The sequence below is a fragment of the Vicugna pacos genome, chromosome 2 (genome assembly GCF_048564905.1).
Source record: "Vicugna pacos chromosome 2, VicPac4, whole genome shotgun sequence".
NCBI classification, from domain to species: Eukaryota; Metazoa; Chordata; class Mammalia; order Artiodactyla; family Camelidae; genus Vicugna; species Vicugna pacos.
In genome coordinates, this window is record NC_132988.1 from 12,121,594 (window position 1) to 12,141,826 (window position 20,233).

Sequence of the window (20,233 nt, forward strand, 5' to 3'; positions counted from 1 at the left end):
AAAATGCCTCACCTTAAAAAATTTAAATGAACTTACTTACAAGGCAAATTTTATATCACTTCTACAAGTGTAAACCGGTATCGCTTGATATGAACAGAAGGTAACCCTAAAAATAAACACATAGCTCTCGAAATAAGAGATATCTCCCCATGCACTGCCCGGGACCGCCTGGTACACCTGCGGTGGAACGTGTGTCACACTTTGAGAAGCTTGGTCTAGAATGTCACTGAACAACTTCTTGTTTTGGTAAGTGAGACATTTGTTTTGAACCACTTTATTATGTTCTGATCTGCTCACAATAATGGTCAAATGTTTCCTCCCCTTCTGCCTGGTACTACGCTGTCTAGGGGAGGGGGTGGGTGATGCTTTGTAAGGAACCGGAAGTGTGTGAAAGCATTCAAAGGCATATGAAACACACTATATGAACATATGCCAGGGCTGTTTCCCTCCCCAAAGCTGTTGCTGTGGCAGATGTCTAGTACCCAATTTTGTTTGAAAGGCCTTATGATACAGAAAATTGAAAAACGTGATCTGTTTTAATTTGCTGAATAGCCACAAAACATCAAGCTTCAGAAAGTTCTGCCTCTCTAAGTTCAAGCAATTGCTTTTTCAAATTTAATTTTCAAGTCGTCTCCATTTATACCAGTTTTAAATTAAGAAACTTATTGCCACCATATTCTGGTCACTTTTCTGACCCTCCAAAGTCTGTAACATCCCAATTAAACCCTGCACCTTTAAGGAGAAGCAAAACTCTACTCCTTTAGGTTGACTCCCTTCAGTCCTGTGTGTGTACGTGAGTATTCTATTATTTTCTCCCAGAAGGACTCCTCAATACAAGCAGTTAACAGTTAACAACAATTGATGTGTCCATGGTACCTTGACAGAATGATTATGGAAATCGGTAACAATAATCTCATTATTGCTATTTACAGCTGCAAAATGGGGACCTGCAATAAAGATAGAAAAAAGTATGTGATAAATGCAACAACAAAAATGATGACAACAGCACAGCAGTTACAAAACTTAATATAGTAACTTAGTTGTTTAAGAAAGAACAAAGGATCGTAGACTCAGTCCTTGAAAGGTCACTCAGCCAGACCTCTGGCTCCAGGCACCGCAGATTCTGTAGCATCCTACACTTGTGACTGTCTACGCTGCCTTCTCCCAGATCAAGCTAAGAGTTCCAGCAGCCCTAATGAATGCAATGAGCAATAAGCATCAGAATTCATTCTCTGCATCACCAGCTGAAAGTCACATCTGCCAGTTTCCTTGATGGTCACTTTAGGGCCCTCAGCTCCCGCTGAGGAGAGATGTGGTAACTCTCAGCACTGGGGGGAAAAAAAACTCCAATATCTAGTGTATTTTTAAAGTAGAGCAGATACCCACACTTTATAATTTTAGGTGACATTCAGAACCTGGCAGAACTGGAGACAAAGCATAAAGAAAGATGATGCAAATTAATGTTAAATGCCAAAGCCTCCTTTCCAAAATAAAATGAATAAACTGTTTTCAGCCTCTTCTTGCTGATGTAGAAAACAAAGTAAGCTTGTGACTGTACAGCAGTACCCCAAACAAGGCAAAGAGGTGGCCCAGGCGGCCCTTCCTGCACTCGGCAAATATTCTAAATATTCCTGCTCTCTTAAAATCACCTAGAAAGGTGAAAAAATTTCTCATTCAGAAGCTCTTTAAACAAAGCTATGGCTAGGTGGACACAGGCATTTCTCCATTGTTCCTCACACATCTTTATTTAAAAAATACTCTCTTTTAACATTTGTATTTTATTTAATGCTCATATTCGAAGGTGAGACTTCGGCGTTGTAAGCCGCCACCAATTAAAACCACACATGGCCTGCGGTTGAACTTACTGCGGGTGGAGTAATTGAGAAGCATCTAACCATGCTTTTGCTTAGATTTCATCCCTAGTGTCTTGGCCAAAGCCGGCAAACACACGGGGGACGAGGCGCCTTCAACATGCTCCGACACCATGCAAACGTGAGCAGAAGAAGCATAAAGAAGGGGGTTTACATATTACCATCGAGTGTACCTGCAAACTGCCTGTCCCCATTTCCTCGGCTACCAAACCTGGTGACTATTTTCCCGTTTGGCTGGAAGATAAACACGCAGCACGCCTTGTTATCCACCACGATGATGTGTCCGTTGCGATCCACGGAAACTCCTTTGGGCCCCATCAACTTTCCTGATCCAATTTTTGTCTGTTAGAAACAAGAACAGAAATGAGGTTGAAAGCACTACAGCACATGCAGACAGATGTCTGCTTTGGCAAACATTTACTGGCACGTTCACACGAAGGCACACAGCCACCCATAAGTCACGATGCTCTTCTGTGACTGTCTGGGCCACGTCCATTATCTGTTACTGATATTTATATGAAGTTTTCTTTTTTAAAGTTTTGAGACAGGAGGGAAGGGGGCAGGGCACAGCCATTAAAGGAATGACACAGCAATTAGCATAAAGATGGTGGAAGATTCAACTCAAAGTAGACCCTGAGGCCAAGATGGCAGGAGATTTGGCTCCCAGTAGATCTTCAGCTTCATTATACGCACATGGTAATATATTAACATGGTGAATGGCACTCCCACAGGTGCCATGACAGTTCTGAGGCTGACCATGAAAGGTCAAAAAGTGGGTGGTGGCTCAGTTCCTGGGAATCCCAGCCCCTTCCCCAAAGTAGTTGGAATAATCCTCCCACCTGTTAGCATAAGAAATGACCGAGCTCTTAAAACTAACACTCCCACACGTTGTGGCCTTCTCTTTTGCCTGTTCAGATGGCCCACACTCTGTCTATGGAGTGTGTATCTACTTTTGTTTTAACCACCTCCATGCCTCATGGCCTCTTTGGCCTTCCAAGACGGCCTATACCCAGTCTACGGGGTGTGCATCTCTCTGAATAAATCTCCTTTTACTCAACTGTGGCTCACTCTCGAATTCTTTCCTGTGCAAAGTCAAGGACCCCCACTTGATGGGATGTGTCCCAGGGACTCACCAGGACCTGGCACATGGCCATCCTCTTGCTCCATTTTTTATATTATCAAGATCACCACCAAAAAAGTTCTAGAATCTCCTTAACTGGGGTCACAGTAAAGAGGCAACATGGTGTAACAAAAGATGACTGGATTAGGAGTAGGAAGACCATCCTGCCCCTGTCACTTGCTCTGGACACACCCAGAACAGCACGGATGGATTTATTTCCTTAAGCTTCAGATTTCTTATATATTAAAAATCTCAGTAACTTCTAATGGTGTATCTGGAATATGTATTAAGTAAAATAAAGTAGGTAAAGCACATGCAGAGTATAGCACATGTTAAGCAGCTGTTAAAGGGAAGAAGTCACTGTCGTTATTCTATGTCAGAACAGATACCGAAATTGCCAGGCACCTGCCATTGAACTTCACTAGAATTAAATTCCACACGGGTGGGCATCACATCTGTTTAATCCAGCACTGTGTACTCAGAGCCTAGCACACTTCCTGGTGCCTAACAGGGACTCAACAAACATTTGTGCAGTATTATTAACTTACAAAGGCTAGCATCTTTATAGGGCCCTCATTATGACTAAATGGTTCCAGTTTTCACAGTATTTTAGAATGGGAGAAAAGCATTAGATTTCTTGTAAACCTATACCATATGCATTTAAAATCTCACTGAGTTTTCTGAGTAGACTATAGTGTGTATATAAATGCCTGTTTGCCACAAGATGTACGTGCTATACCTTTACTTTTATAGCTCCATTTTCTAGCGTACGTATAAAGAAGTACTTCATTCATTCACCCATTTACTTACTAATTTTACAAACACTGACTAAGCACCCACTCTGTGGCACTGGGTAGACAGGGACGAGTAGGACACAGTGTTTACCTTCCAGGATAGCTCAGTTCCACTGTCTACTGTGCCTTTTTTAAAGTGCCTGGTATCAACAGTTCTATTTGGTGGATTTGGGAGAATTCAATAGGCCATGTCAGAAGCCAAGTGGAACAATAACCTAATGAGACAGGTCATGTAGACAAGGGAGCAGCGGGAAGGAGGACATGGTGGGTGATGGGGATGGTAAGGACCATAGACCTCCCAGCTCCAGGCTGAAAAATGTCAGGAAGAAGTGGATCTCTCTGTGCTTCTATGAAAGACCTTCAGAGATGTCATTGAACAAAGCAAGGTGCAGAACCGTGAGCAGTCTGAGCCCCCCAGTATTAAATGTGTTTATGTATGTACACATACTCCCAGAAGAGAAAGTGAGAAACAACATAATGTTTCTATTTTAGAAAGTGGTGGTAGGAAAACCCCTTACTTTTCATTTCATATTCGTCTGCAGGCTTATTTGAACAATCCATTTGCATGGTATTCCTTTTTTAACTTAAAAATTTAAATTCCCCCCAAATTACATTCTCAAAGGTTCTGTTTTAGTCTTCTTACTTTCCCTCTCTTAGTGCTGTCTAAGAGAGACATAACATGAGCTACACATGTAACTTCAAATTTTCTAGTAGCCACATCAAAAAAAAAAAAAGGGAAAAGAAGCAGGGAAAATTAATTTTAATTACTTATTTAACCTGATGTATTCAAAAGTTACCATTTCAACATGGAATCAATATAAAAATTACTAATGAACTATTTTACACTCTTTTGGGGGACCAAGACTTTGGAATCCAGTGTGTATTTCCCACGCACAGCACATCTCAATTCAGACCAGCCCCATTTCAAGACCTCAGTATCCACATGTGGCCAGTGGCTACCATATTGGACAGCATAACTCTATGCATTTCTTCTAAAATCTCACTTATGCTACGGCATCAGCTTTCAACTAGATGTATAAAATTCTCAAAACTGTATCTCTAGTCAAGGCCTGTTTTACAGGTTATCACCTTAAATTCCACCAATGTCAAACCACACATCTCCTTTATATCCATCATATAAAAAAAAAAAGAAAGAAAGAAAGAAAAGAAAACCCCAACTAGCATCTGATTTCCTAATTCCTTTTATGACACCAAAGTTCATCCAGTCACTCAGGGTCAAATTTCAGAGCAAAATTCATTCTTTCTTTCACCACTCTGAACCTCAGTTTTCTCATCTATAAACCAGCAGCTATGCTATTTAGCTCCCGGGTTGTGCAGATTCTGAAGGATAAAGGAAAGCACCAATCACAGGGGGTGGCGGACACACAATCTCCTTCTCTCACCCTGTTCACCTGATATTAGACATGACCTGCAGGATTATCTTCTTACTCAACAGTGACAGGAAGATACGTGCAGAAAGAAAGGAGAGAAGGATGGGGACTTCCCCACAGTGAGGTTCAGACTTTTTAAGATCTTTCATTCTTTTAAGCTTATAAAGGACTGAGATTCAGATTTGATCTCTTTAGAATCAAGAGATACATTTACTTAGGAAGGAAACATTGGCATTCTCACAAGGGAATCTGTTGGCTCATTTAATTCTGATTCTGCAATCTAGCCCAGAGATCAGAGATGCTAATGTAACAGATTGCAAAAATATATATATATTCTCTTCATATCTGAATGGGAGATATGTCAGTAGAGATCAAAAGGAAGGGAGGAAACCGATTATTTGATCAATAGCACAAGAATATTATTACTACCTAACATTATGAATATTAGCTGTTACTTAGAATGACTTAGTCATGTAACACTAAGTGCATGATAATTATGTAGCACAGAAACAGAAAATAAAGGATTACCGCCATTCTATCAGGTAGTGAGAGCTAGTGCACGTCTTAAAGAAAAAACTTAAATGTTGACCCAAAACCTCTTTTCCTTCCAGTCCATTCATCACCCCCAGTTTAGCTGCACTAGATTCTACCAAGTGAAATAAGAATTACTGCATTTGGCCTGACAATGTGTCCCCCATCTTAAACGGAAAGGTAAGCAAAGATATTTTAGAACTTGACTGGAAAAGTTAAATGAAAGTATTTAATTCAACAAATAGGTCCTTAAATTGAAGAAAAAGAAGAGATGAGATATTTTAGAATATGGTGGTCAGGCGCCTGTGCACCTGTTCTAGGGTCACAAATGGTTCCTACATGGACTGGAAGATGTAAGCTAGGAGGGAAGATGGAAAGGAAAAAATTAGAGGCAAAGAGAAATGAAAACTGGGGCTACGAAGCTGGTGCATAAAAAAAAAAAAAGGAGATAAGATATTATATCCGTGGATCTATTAGGAATAAATACAGAGAATCCACATTTGTGCTAAAGGTTTGTCTTTCTGAGCACCTGTTTAATTTTACTGAATCCCACCGAAGGAGAAAATAGGTATTTTTCCTTCTGTTTATGATAATGGCCATCACACTTGGATGAAATCCCATTAAACTGCAAAAACGTTTTTGCTTGCTATCCTTTTACCCTGCGGGTTTTGATCAATACCTATCAAAAAAAGCACGTATGTTGAAACTGTACCATGTCTATTCCCCCAATCCTCTAGGGGGCATGAGTGCTCTTTTGTGTTTATTCCAATTATTGACAACAGTATCTCAACCATCAGAACCCAGTTCTTCCAGGAAGAGAGTCTATCACATACAGAATATTGACCCACTGAATGAAAAAAGGCTTAATTCAGGAAGCCTTTCTCTCTTAAATATAAAACTTCTATTTCAGTTTGCTTTAATGTATTATTAGGTCTAAAGTACTTCAATGTAGTAGATATAAGACTCCTGCTTCAATATCTATAGTATTAGTTTCTGAATCTAAAAAGATAGGTCATGCTGGAGTGTGAAAATAGAACAAACGGGTTGTCTCCAAACTAGAAGGGTATTTTCAAGAGGTCACTGAGTAGTGTTTATTCTACTGACGTTAAAGTTGTCATATTTGGGCGTGTCTTACTGCAAACACAGTTATGAAAATGGAAAGGAAGGGGAGGAAGTCAGAGATGCAGAAAAGCAGAACTTTCTGCGTACATGGCCGTCAGATGGAGCCATCAAATTTCTAGCGGAACGAAAAAAAAGTCAAGGACAATTGAAGAATTACGTATAATAGGCTGGAATTAAGGACAGCTTTTTATCCTCCTCCATTGAAAAGATGCTGCTCCACACAAAACACAGGCTCTGATCTGAGGGGTAATAATTATGTCAGTAACTCATTTTAATCAAAATGATGAGGTGATGGTAGTGGTCCAATGACTTTAAAAAGGAGAATGCAAATTCCTCCAAAAAGAGACACAACGAGCAAATGTCATGTAATCTCCAGGATTCCAGAATGGATTTTGAAAAGCATCATCTCTGAACGTTTAGACAAGGAGGGGGTGACCACCAGGAGCTGGCTGGAGGTCATGAAGCCAAAACTGTAGCTGATCAGAATTTTCATTTTGGACAGGGTGACTAAAGGCGCTGGGAAAGAACACTTCTTAGGGTGCCTATTTCCTAGAAGGCGTATAAAAAAACCCAGAAATAAAATCTCATTTAATCCTTACCCAAATCCTGTAAGACAGATTTTTTAAACCCAGATTTGAAATATGAGGCTAACAAGGCTCAAGGACATCCTAGAATTTGCCCAAGGCAGAACAGTTAACGCAGCGCAGAGCTGGGATTCCAGTGGGCTGATCGGTCTGAGTTGAAGTTCAGGTCTAAGAGCAGCCTGGACGGGGGGTGGGGGTTGGGGGGCTGGGATATGGACGGCATGGTGCGCGTGGCCTTCAAAACACCCAGGACAATGTGTCTCATGATCTTCTGGTCAACAAATGTAGAGAATGGGCTGGATGATAATATTCTTTGATGACACTTTAGAAGAGACATTTCTCTTGTCACCCAAGGGCTCTCTCCTCGTCAGTGACTTACTGAAAGAACAGACGGTGCTGGGAGTAACAGTAAGGACGTCACATGACAGGATTCCTCCAAGCGCAGCTCAGGTCATGTTCTCTCCAGGAAGCCAGGCCCCACTTTCTTTCACTTCCAATTCTTTTTTTTTTTTTTCCAATTCTTGTATTAAGTACTATAACACTATGGTTTTAGGTTGTACCAATTTGTGGCTGTTTAAAGGCCGACATGAATTGTTCTCTGTCATTTCTCGTGTATTTATTTGTCTTTTTCCCTCACAGGGCTTGTCCATTTTTAAAAGGTAGGAACCAGGGCTTACAATTCTGTTTCTCCCACATCATCTACCACAGGCCTGAGAAAGCAGAAGTCATTTCATAAATGACAACCTGTAGGTGAATTGGGGAAATACAATTTGCCTTTTAATAATCCTTTTCTAAAGGTTGTTTCTCATTGAATTGAGGTAAATCTGAAGGTATTAAAAAAAGCGACTGACCTGCCAGGTGATGGAAATGTGAGCTACCTTGATTGTGGTGGTGGTTTCATAGGTGTATACATGTGTCAAAATTCATCAAATTATGTGTCTGAGATATGCGTAGTTTACTGTACAGAAATTATACCACAAAAATTGTTTAACAATTTTAAGAAAGCAACTGAGCAGCCTAATTGCTTTATAAAGTGAAGCCTCATTTAGGACATACATGAGTAGATTAATGGCAATAGCATTATTACCCTTGCTTCATTAAACTCAGATGCAACAAAGTCATGACGTCTTTATGTACAAAAAATTGCTGAATATATTATTGAGTCTGAGAGAGCCAAAGAAAAAAGACAATTTCATCTTGTATTTCCTACTCCTTCCTTCTCCTGTTCAGTGGCCAGGTGGCACTGAACTTAAACTTACCTTAAACTTCCCATCTGAAGAGAAGATGCTAACCCATTTATTATCATAATCCGCAATGATTATGTCCCCACTGGGATGCACAGCGACTCCCGTGGGCCGCTGCAGCTGCCCGGGAGAGCGTCCTCGGATGCCAAAACGACTTTTGAACTGTCCATCATTGGAAAATATCTGTAAAACAAATGACATTCATTGGAATATGAATTAGCACAGAAATCAGTGAGAAACAAACAGGCAAGAACACTTGTCGTAAGTACCGCAGGTCAGAACATGCAAACTCTACTCAAAGAAAAGCCCACACATACATTATAAGCCTCCCTTTCCTTCCCGTATCTTAAGTGGGGAAATAGGCAACTGCATCTGTCGTATCCATGTAAGTGGTTAAAGGTACATCATTAAGGGCCATACCTGCACACACTGGTTGTTACTGTCTGCAATTAATATCTTTCCACTCGTAGATGCGGCTACCCCTTGAAGATTTGTAAATTCTCCTTTATTTCTTCCTTTAGTGCCTAAAAATAGATTGTAAAACCACAGTAAATTAAGCAAGAGAGAATTCGACTTCTCAGTTTCCGCAACAGAATTATTCAGCCTTCTAACGGTAACCTGAGGATGCAATGTTTTTTAAATTACACTTAAAAAAAAGACCTCCTCCCTCCAACCATGACCTAATCCATATTCTACTGAACTTCTCTTCCAGACCAACAAAAGTCTTTGAAAGATCATGTTTCTTGGGGCAAATACTAATCTCCTCTTATTAAATTGTAGCTACGTATTAACATAACTAAACACATATTTAGATTCCACAAGGACACAATTATAACGCCTAATATTACAATCGGGGATATGTAATAAGAGAGGGCCTTATTTTAGAGTTTTGCCAAAATCCCACCCTCTCATTCAGCAGCTCTTAGAAACCTGGACGCTTGACTGTTAGCACTTTCAATAAGCCTTGTAAGGTCACAGATGTCATAAAGCTAGCAGGCTGATTTCCATGTACTGGATTTATTTATGTATTATTTTCAGAGACTCAGCATCCCATAAGCTGTTTATCTTTCCTGTAAAAGATACCCTGACAGTGCTTTCTAGATTAAATAAATAAGAAAGGCAAAAGAAAATTAGTTAATCCAAGTAACAGCCTCATCCTTACTGGCTATTTTTATGGAAGAGATGAGGCAGGAAAAAAAAAAAAGCCAAGGTTAACAGATGCTTATTTTTGTTCCCGAAGAAGTGTTTATAATTTATTTTAATAGGATCATTTAAATATTAACGGATGGAAACAGAAGGAACTTTGCTCAGAAATGACCAGGGAGGAGGGTCACATTTTCATAGTTAGAGAACGCTATGCTTCAGTTTTATAAATTCATTTATGTTCAAAAGAGCAACTTGATATTTGTTTTTAGGCATCAGTGCAGCACCTGAAGGAAAAAGCAGACAAAGACATGCTGACGAGGGCTAACGTCAGACGCGTGCCTGGGCTCTGATCAGGAACAGTCAGACTCTTCTGAAGCTGGTTTCTGCGTTTACAGAGTAAAACTGCGATGGAATGAAACTCAAGAGTAAAATCAAGAACAGAACTGCTGGGCGAACCATCTTAGATTACCTGGTTCTCACCAGACCGTAGTTGTTTTATTGAAATCCTGGGCTCTAACAAGTAAGACTCGCCACCTCTATCTCTTACTAATGGGAAAGAAAAATCTGATATCCAGATCCTCAAAAGGACATCCTCCACGTTGTGGGACAAACGGTTCTATTTCATTTCAGATGTATCAGAGGCGATGATCTTCCTATTGATCTACACAGACTCCCTAAAATACACAAGTCTGTAGGATCAGCTAATGCTCTAAAAATGGTGTGTTGGCATCTGTAGGTGGGAGTCAGGGAAAGGGGTGGTTGACCTTTGAAGGAGGTACGCGTTGGCGTGGTATTAACTTTTTTTGGCTATTCCTTCTGATGTCTGAGTAACAGCTGGTCACTAAGTACAGCAAAACTGAAGTTCCAAGAAAAGAAACAATTCTTCTGAAGTGCTCAGTTTATAAAAACTTTTTTAAAAGATACTGGAGGCGAGGCCAGAGTCTCTCAAAAATAAAAACTTAAGTTATCAGAAGCTTTAATAAACAGAAGCACAGAAGTTACTAGCAAGGTTAGAAACTGAGGACCAGCAGTGGGGGTGTAGCTTAAGTGGTAGAGCACATGCTTAGCATGCTTAAGGTTCGGGGTTCAATCCCCAGCACTTCCTCTAAAAATAAATACACCTAGTTACCTTCCCCCCTAAATAATTTAATACAATAATAATAAATTTTAAAAAATTTTAAGAGAAACAACTCTTCAAAAAAAAAAAAAAGAAACTGAGGACCATATAAAGAAACATACGAAAAAAAAAAAACAAAGCTAGAGTCCTGCCAGAGAGGATGAAACACACAAAAAAGAAGTGGCTATGAAGAAACCCAGGCTGTTCTAGACCTGGTTATGTAAAACTGGAAGTGCACCACAGGCAGGAGAAAGAAATACTGAAATTGGGGAGGGGAGTAAGAGAAAAAGGGGAGTAGAAACGGGAAAGAATTGTATTCGGGGGTATGATTTTAAAACTTGGGAAGACATTTAGTTGAACTGCGTGTCAGTACCACTCAGAATGAGAAGGAAGACTCTATGCCTAATTTGACAGGAATGTGAGAGGCTCAGTGTCTGCCAATACAATGCACCTGCGCTGTGGAAGACCACGCAGCTGGGGCGGGTTCTCCAGCCACCACCAAGCTCCAGGGTGATGCGCTGGCCCGGCTCTTACTCCTGGTCTCAAGTTACCTAGCGCTTGAGTCTGCTGCTTCCCATGTAAATAAAATCTCAGGGTTGGAGGCACGTCTGTTAGTCCCTGGTTGCTTATATACTTTTAAAGGCGCTAGGTGGAACAGGCATGGCCATTGAAATTTTGTATTTGTTTTTAAAAATCTTTCTCTTTAAGCCACAGGGCTCAGTGGCCAAACAGCTGGGGCTTGGCATTACTGGTAACATCTTTTGATTCTGATGAGCATCTTTGGTCTTGTCAGAGTTATTAATGATCATTAAAAAAACCAAAACTCTATTTGTGTTAAGCATAGCAGGAACGCGGTGTTACTCCTGAGGATGAAAGGAAATTCACCAGCGTACTTTTGAGGGACAACTCATACTGACTCTTTTTAATAGCCATTCTTAATGTTGAGTAATGATGCAGAACTCTGGCATATCAGTATGCTGAAATGCCCAAAGTCAAGGTATTTATAAGGTGTCTTGGGACCAAAATAAAATAAACTGAAATTCCAGAAGCCAAATAATTTGGGATCATGCTTTACTCTTCAAGATTTTTAGTAAATTCTATTTATCTATAGAAAAGTTCTCTGCCCTCCGCAAAGTATTCTAAATACATAATGAAAACTACTTTTTTCCATAACAAATATGAATGTCACATAAAACATATATAGTAATTATCAAATTTCTTCCTGTCTACTTTGATGTAAAAGATTTCATTTGATGGTGACATTTTGGCTATTAAAATGACTAATGTGAGCTTTTAAAGTAGTTATAAACAATTTGGCAACAATTCCATGAGATAATTATACTTGTTTTCCCCAGATTTTAAACTAGCCTATGAAATAGCACAAAATGAATGTTTATCAGCTTGTCATCTGTGCTCCCGCCCACACCTTCAGGAAGATTACGGAAGCAAGGTAATAAGTCCCTGGACTGAAATAGGAGATCAGTAACTGCAAATTTCCTTCCCTCCAATCCAACTTAGTAAGAAAATTAATGCTAAATAAATCTAGATACTAGAACGGGATAATACAAGAGGATGAAATCGAGCCAAACACAGGGTCTAACACAGGATCTTCAACCAAGCAGGTGCCTAACAATAGTCGCTGAATGAATGAGTGCCTGAACGAATTATTAATGACTGAGTAAATTACAACCCAGCTACATCATGGGAAAAGGAAGTGTTCAGTAATATTTACAGCACTTTCAGACACATTCTTTCTCATGCACTCCCTATAACAACCCCAAGGGTTAGCAGGATAAATACTATCATTCCATTATATAGATGAGAAATTGAAGCTGAACACATTATGAAGGTAGTAAAGAGACAGAGCAAAGGATAAAATGTGGGTCTCCTGACACTTTACATAATATATATTTTTAATACACACACTGCTTCTCTCTAATTGGACTTTAGAATGCCAGGTTTTTGAAGTGAGGATAATTACCCTTGGGTTCACGTGGATCATGCTTTCTCTGTAAAATCTTTTAGAAAACTCCATTTTAACTGGTTCACTGTCTCCCTCGCTATCCTGGGAGCTCCCCGAAGGCAGGGGCAACCTCCGTCCTGTCTACTGTGGAACCCTACAACACAGCACAGTGCCTGGCACACAGTAAATAACAGTGCATCTTTTTACACTTGAAATGCAAGGAGAGTTCCCAAGGATGAGATTCTCAAGGAGTAGGGATAGCGTTCCTTTATGATGACCTCAGACGCCAAATTATCATGATCTCCTTCCTCAGAGATTTAGGGAGGAAGGGTGGTGATTTGCAGAAGTGAGGTGGGGAGAGGGGCATAAAATCATATCACATCTTCCTGGAAAGCCACTGAACTCACATTAAGTGATTTTACGCATCCATCTTTCATCATGAGACAGAACCCTACTCTAGAGTACAAATGAATGGTTCATTGAATACATCATTCCAAGGACTCATTCAGGTATGGTGTATGAATTACAGAATCGGAAACAATTCAACTGTAATTCTTTCACTCCCTCCCACATCCTCAGGCTTCCTATTTGTTCAGTGGTTTTCTTCAGTAGCTGACAAAATCAGCTCATGGCTTCTCATCAGCAAACTCTGACAGTGCAGGGAAAAATAATCCCCTGCTTCAAGGACTCGTCAACAGACGCTCTAAGCTGCTTCCATAAACCCATTCAGGATTGTTTTGCCAATATGATATTAGAGTAAGAGAAGAACTCATTCACAGTGGGCATATTGTTAAGTCTTCAGGTAAGGGAGATACCAAATAGCTCAACTTCGGGAAACCATAGTAATTAAAAGACATTTTAGATGAAGAGAGATTGTTATGCAGCTGAAAATGCAGGGGTTTTAGACTCCCAGGTGCCCTGGATTACTACCCCAGCTCTCCTGAGCCTCCATTCCTCCAAAGCTAAGGATAATTATATGTTGTCCTGAGAATTTGGCTCTTGAGGGGCAGGGCTGCAGGGCTGCAGGGCTGGAGGAAGAGCTCTGATTTGTAGCATTTGCCCATTTCTGTTGGGCAAATGCTCCCATCATGGCTGATTTCAAGGAATTCAGTGAAGCTGCAGGTACAAAATTAACATACAAAAAAAAGTAGTGTTTCTGTACACTAACAATGAATTTTCTGAAAAATAAAGAAATTGATCTCATTTATAATAGCATTAAAACCAATAAAATACTTGAGAATAAATTGTGTAGTTGGTAATTATGTAAGTTTAAAAAGCTAAAGATCTAATCTGTTCTTAGAAATAATGATTAGTACATATACGAAAACTAAAAACATGTGTAGTATACTGTTTATATGTATTTACATGCAATATAATGTGTATGTGCAGTCGAACTGTAATAATTCTACACAATAAAACTGGAAAAAAAAAGAATAAATTTAACCAAGGAGTTGAAAGATCTCTGCTCTGAAAACTACAAGACACTGATTTAAAAAAAATTGAAAAGACACCAATAAATGGAAAGGTTTTCCATGTTCATGGATTGGAAGAATGAATATTGTTAAAGTGTCAATACTACCAAAGCCATCTATAGACTCAATGCAATCCCTATCAAGATTTCAATGGCATTTTTTACAGAAGTTGGAAAAACAGTCCTAAAATTTAGACGGAACCACCAAAGATCCTGAATAGCCAAAGAAATCCTGAGAAAGAAGACCAAAGCAGGGGGCATCACATGTCCTGATTTCAGGCTATACTATAAAGCTACAGTAATCAAAACAGTATGGTACTGGCAATAAAAACAAACAAATAGACCAATGGAACGGAACCAAGAGCCTAGAAATAAATCCAAATATATGTAGTCAACTAATATTTTGACAACAGAGCCAAGAACACTCAAAGGGAGAAAAGACAGCTTCTTCAACAAAGGGTGCTGGGATAATTGAATATTCACGTAAAAGAATGGAATGATCCCTGTCTTCCCACACTGACAAAAATTAACTTGAAATGGATTAAAGACTTAAGTATAAGACTTAACACCAGGTCTTATTTCTTACTAGAAAAAAATACAGAAATAAAGCTCCCTCACATGAGTCTTGGTAATGATTGGTTTAATATAACACCTAAAGAACAAGCGAGGAAAACAAAAAATAAACAAGTGGGGCTATGTCAAACTAAAAACTTCTGTCAGTAAACAAAACCATCAACAATGCGAAAAGACAATCTACAGAATGGGAAGAAATACTTGCAAATCATATATACGATAAGGAGTTAATATCCAAAATACATAATGATCTCATACAATTCAATAGCAAAAAACCAAATTACCCAACTGAAAAATGGGAAAAGGACTCAAACAGACAAGACACACAAAAGGCCACATGGAAAGATGCTCAACATCACTAGTCATTAGGGAAAGGCAAATTAAAACCACGAGATACCACCTCATGCCTGTTAGAATGGCTGTCATCAAAAGGACCAGAGATAAAAAATGCTGGCTTGGATATGGACGGTTGGTCCCTGTGCACTGTTGGTGGGATGGTAAACTGGTACCACCACTATGGAAATAGGATAAAGGATCTTTGAAAATTAAAAATAGAGCTACCATATGATTGAGCTATTCCACTTCTGGGTATTTTTCTGCAGGAAACAAAAAACAGTAACTTGAAAAGATGCTTGCAGCCCCATGTTCAGAGTAGCCCTATTTACTTCAGCCAAGACATGAAACAAAGTAAGTGCCCATAGATGAGTGAAAGGATAAAGAAGTTGTGATGTGTGTGTGTGTGCGCGCGCCCGTGTGCGCAGGATTACCCAGTCATAAAAGGGATGAAATCCTACCATTTGTGACAACATGAATGGATCCTGAACGAATTATGCTAAGTGAAATAAGTCAGACAGAAAAAGACAAATACTGTATGACCTCATTTACATGTGGAATCTTAAACAAACAAAAAAAAAACATGGAAAAAAAGATCATCAGACTGTGATTTCCAGAGGCAGAGGGTGGGAGGAGGGATGACTGGAAATTAAGTTAACTCGCCCCAGATTGCACAGATAGCAAGGTGGCAGTGTTGGGGCCGGAACCCAGGGTGGTCTACATCCAAGTCTTCAGCCTTAACCACTCATTCCTCTACCTCACATCCCTCCACCATTCAAGTCAAACAGATGGAAGTTCCATTCTGTCATCAAGTCCTGCCCTCTCCCTCCTAGGCGTGTGATAACCTGCCCTTTCCTCTCTCCTGCCGTAGCATCCCTCTCAGTTCTGGCGCTTGTAAGAGCTCACGTGGACTACTGCAGTAAGAAGCGGCTCCCTGCTTCCCCGGAAACACGGTCAACACATTCCCTACAACGCCCCAGGCTCTCTGCAGATCAGGATCTTAGTAAGTCACCACAACACTTCACACCGTTCAGTGCCGCCCCATCATCCAGCCCGCGACGGTTCTCACACCTCCGTGGGCATCAGCTCATGGAGTTTGCAGAACGTAGATTCCCGGTCCCTCCCCCAGATTCTGATTCTGTAAAGGTAACCTGGAATCCAGGAATCTTCTTTTCTTTTTTTTTTTTCAAGCACCCCAGGGAATTCAAGTGGTTTATGGGAAACGCAGGTGTAGAGAATGAAGTCTCTGCTCCTTATCAAGGAAACAGAATCTTTTCTCTGCTATCTGACTTCATTGAACGCTCCAGGTAATGGAATCATTTACAGTTCCTAGAACTACACAGTTTCTCATGGTCTTTTCCTTCATCTAAACCTCCTCATTCCCCCTCTTATCTGACAGACTCCTCTTCCAAAGCCAGTTCAGGTTTAGATGTCACCTCTGGGAAGCTTCCTTAACTCCCGGCTGCCTGCCAGCCTCCTCCCACCCAACCCAGCTTCCGGGCCTCGACTCACACTGCATGCATGACGTTTTGTACATCTGTCCCCTTCTGGACTGCAGCCTCCTCTAGGTGAGAGTCAGAATCTCATCCCTCTCTTCCCACCACGACCTGGCCAAGTGTCAGGCACACAGTAGGTGTTCAAACAGCAGAGTCACATCTAAACTACAGGGCGAATAATAGATGGGGAAGGTGAAAACCTGGGTCAAAATCACCCCCAGAAAATTCTTTTTTTCACCCTGAAAGTGATGATTCATGTTCAGGAATATACAAAATTAACACACATTATTTAGGGTTGTTGAATGAATCCTAATACATGTTTTAGGAAAAACTCAGTAGCTTTAAGCATGAAATCAGGGCCTCAAGCTCAGTATGTGAGACTAGTTGAGGGAACAGCAGAACCACAGTTGCCCGCTCACGTACTTGGAATTGAATGAATTCTGACTTACATGTGATAGGTTTCCACACATGCAGAGAGGGACTGTTCCAACCACGAATGTTCTATTATCATGCACCTAACAGCCTGACTGTACAGAGAAGCTTAGAGTCCTAAAACAAATGTGTAGCCATAAAAGACAGTTGAACTCTTTTAATTGCTAATATAAACTCATTTGTAGCCCACAGTATAGATTTTTGAAAACACAAGTTCTCAGAAGGCGAGCACTGTTTGTCTGACACCGCCTAGCCTAGCACAGTTCCATGCATGGGAACATAGGTGATAACTGCCTTCGAGCTTGGGGCTTTGTTGCCTGGTCTGTGTGTCCCTGGGCCTCAAAACTGGGACTTGACAGCGGTGAGCAGGAAGTTAAATCATGCAGTAAGTCGTGACTTGATCCTACTCAAATGGGCAAAGTCCTTACGCAAGGAATTCTTATGGGTATTATTGAGGATTATAAATGAATAAAGACTTCAACTTTGACCTCAAGTAATTTATAATCTTATCAGAAAATAAGACCTAGGCATAAATAATAATATTCACTGTGGATTCTAAAAGAGAAGGGGGTAGTTGAGGGAAGGATAAAATTGGGGAGAGGATTCAGGGATGAAGGTGTGAAAGCACAGAGGGCATTCTAGAAGCAGGGGTTCCAACACTGATCTGCCCAGCTCCCCTTCAGCCAGTGCCCCCACCACCTTCCACCCCTCTGACCTCTGCTGCCCCTGCATCTTCTCATGGGATGCGTCCCCCCACCCCCCTGACACATCAGTCGTGTTCACTCCGTTTCACCTGGCCTCTCTGACTTTCACATTGGTCCCTCTGCCCAGGATGCCATTTCTACCTGTCGACTTGGATGGCTTGTATTCATCATTCACGTCTGGTTTCAATTCCTTTTCCCAACCCATGGTATTAGTTAGTAGATCATACATCTGTCACTCCAAACTCTAAGTCCCTGGAGGGAGGACACCTCATTTCTTTCATCTCTGTATTCCTCACCTCTTAGCATAATGCCTGCCCTGTAGTATGCACTCTAGAAATGTTTCATGAGCTATATTATTGCACAGTGGTGGTGTCTTTTGGTTAGACTCTGGATTAGAACATAAAGCTAAAGAGGAATGAGTCAGTAAGCTCTATCTCCCTTTCTGCCCTTCCACACCTGAGGTATTCAGCATCTATGACAAGCTGAACTGTATCTCCATGAAATTTCTAAGCTGAAGTCCAGTCCCAACCCCCAGCACCTCTGAATGTGACTGTACTTGGAGTTAAGGTCTTTAAGAGGTGATTAACTTCAATGGGGCCGTTAGGATGAGGCCCTAATCCAATATGACTCGTGTCCTTCCAAGAAGAAGAAGAAGAAACACCAGAGGTGCATGTGCACAGAGGGACGACCGTGGAAGGAAAAGGCAGCAAGAAGGCAGCTGTCTACAAGCCGAGGAGAGGCCTCAGAGGAAACCAACCCTGCCACCTCCTCGATCTTGGACTTTCAGCCTCCTTGTTTAAGCCACTCAGTCTGTGATATTTCGTTACTTCTGCCCTAGAAAACTAAGACCTGATCTTTACTCCACGAATAAACTCAGACACAGTGCTGTAGGCCAGGTGCTGTTCTAAGCTCCTTACAAATGTGTAGATATGTGAATCACTGTGACTGCAGTTCTCAATGGGTAAGAGAGGAGACGAGTGGGACCCCTTCCCCCGAGGGTGGGAGCCGAGCCTTCAGAATCAGTATAGTTTGGGGAAAGAACGCCCCTAAGGGATATAACTGTCTCCTCAGGAGAAAATCAGGTGCAAGGATGATGACTGATAATAATAACAACAGAAAAATAATAGCCACCGTTAACTGAGCACTTACCGTACACAGGCCAGTGCCAGCCATGGTATAAGAACTCTTTCTCATGTCCTCCCACGGCAACCTTAAGAATTAGGTAATACACATTGTAAACTGACTATACTTCAATTTTAAAAAAAAGAATTATGTCCTATTTCATTCCCTATGTTTTACAGAGGAGGAAAGCGGGCTAAGAAAGGGCAAGCCAGTTGCCGGCTGGCGAGGAGAATCAGGACCAGACCCAGATCCACGCCTTTCTCCACTGGGCTGCCTGCCTGGGGATGTGGCCTGGGGTCACCTGGCTGGAGGAGGGGGTTCTGAATTTGAGACTGAGTTTGTTCTTAATGCAGATGGATGGGGAACAGCAAGGTATGTTTATTTTTGGAAGAAAAAGGAGGAGGGGACATCTAACAGCCTTAATTGCACGTGCAAAAACAATCCTTCTTGAGTATTTAGCTTCTCCTACAGGCCAGGCATTAAGCTGGGAACTTAAAACAGTTCTGAGAAGCAGATATTTTTCTTATATATATGTATTTTTTCTTCTTTTTTGGGGAGGGTGGTAATTAGGTTTGTTTACTTATTTAATTTTTTTTAGTGGAGGTACTGGGGATTGAACCCAGGATCTCATGCATGCTTAGCACACGCTCTACCACTAAGCTATACTTTCTCTCCTGTATTTTCTTTTTCCAGACAGGGAAACTGAAGCGCAGGGAAGCTGAGAGATGTGCCCAAGTTGTCAGTAAGCAGCAGAACCGGAGTGGCAGGCTGGGGAGGCTCCCAGTCCTGCACCCTCCGGGCGCCCACCCACTCTGCTTGGGCGGATGTCTCCACAGCTTCTGCATTCACACCCAGCACAAGCAGCCAGTGAGTGGACTAGGGCCTCCACACTCTGAACCGATAGCTTGTCCTATCACAATCCTTACCAAGATTCAGCCCAAAGAATAATAAATAACATAGAATAATAAACAATAAATAGAGCAGCTTTTGCCCAAGAATGTTCTAAGGAGCCTTATTTTCCCAAGACGTTTCATGGGAAAAGTTCAATGGTCAGCAAAGTTGGGAAGTGCTGCCTCTTATCACACCTCCCCTGCCATGGCGACTTACAGTGCACAGCAGCAGCTTCCAAAGGTACTGTAGGAAAAACAAAAACAAAAAAAACCCTACTTCCTTCACATTAAGCTAAGCTTTCCCCAATCTATTTGAATCACAGAATTGT

General features: G+C 41.0%; 1 protein-coding gene across 9 annotated transcripts in view; it reads right to left on the reverse strand.

Annotated features, from left to right (window-relative positions):
- TRIM2 (tripartite motif containing 2) overlaps positions 1-20,233 on the reverse strand; it is a 158,937-nt gene that overhangs the window by 10,987 nt on the left and 127,717 nt on the right. For all 9 annotated transcript variants that reach the window (XM_072975446.1, XM_031669987.2, XM_006213168.4 and 6 more), the window contains 4 exons: positions 9,078-9,181; positions 8,673-8,840; positions 2,045-2,213; positions 877-947 (listed from right to left, as the gene is read on the reverse strand). In XM_072975446.1, the coding sequence (XP_072831547.1) occupies positions 877-947; positions 2,045-2,213; positions 8,673-8,840; positions 9,078-9,181 (512 nt within the window). The remainder of the gene's footprint in view (positions 1-876; positions 948-2,044; positions 2,214-8,672; positions 8,841-9,077; positions 9,182-20,233) is intronic.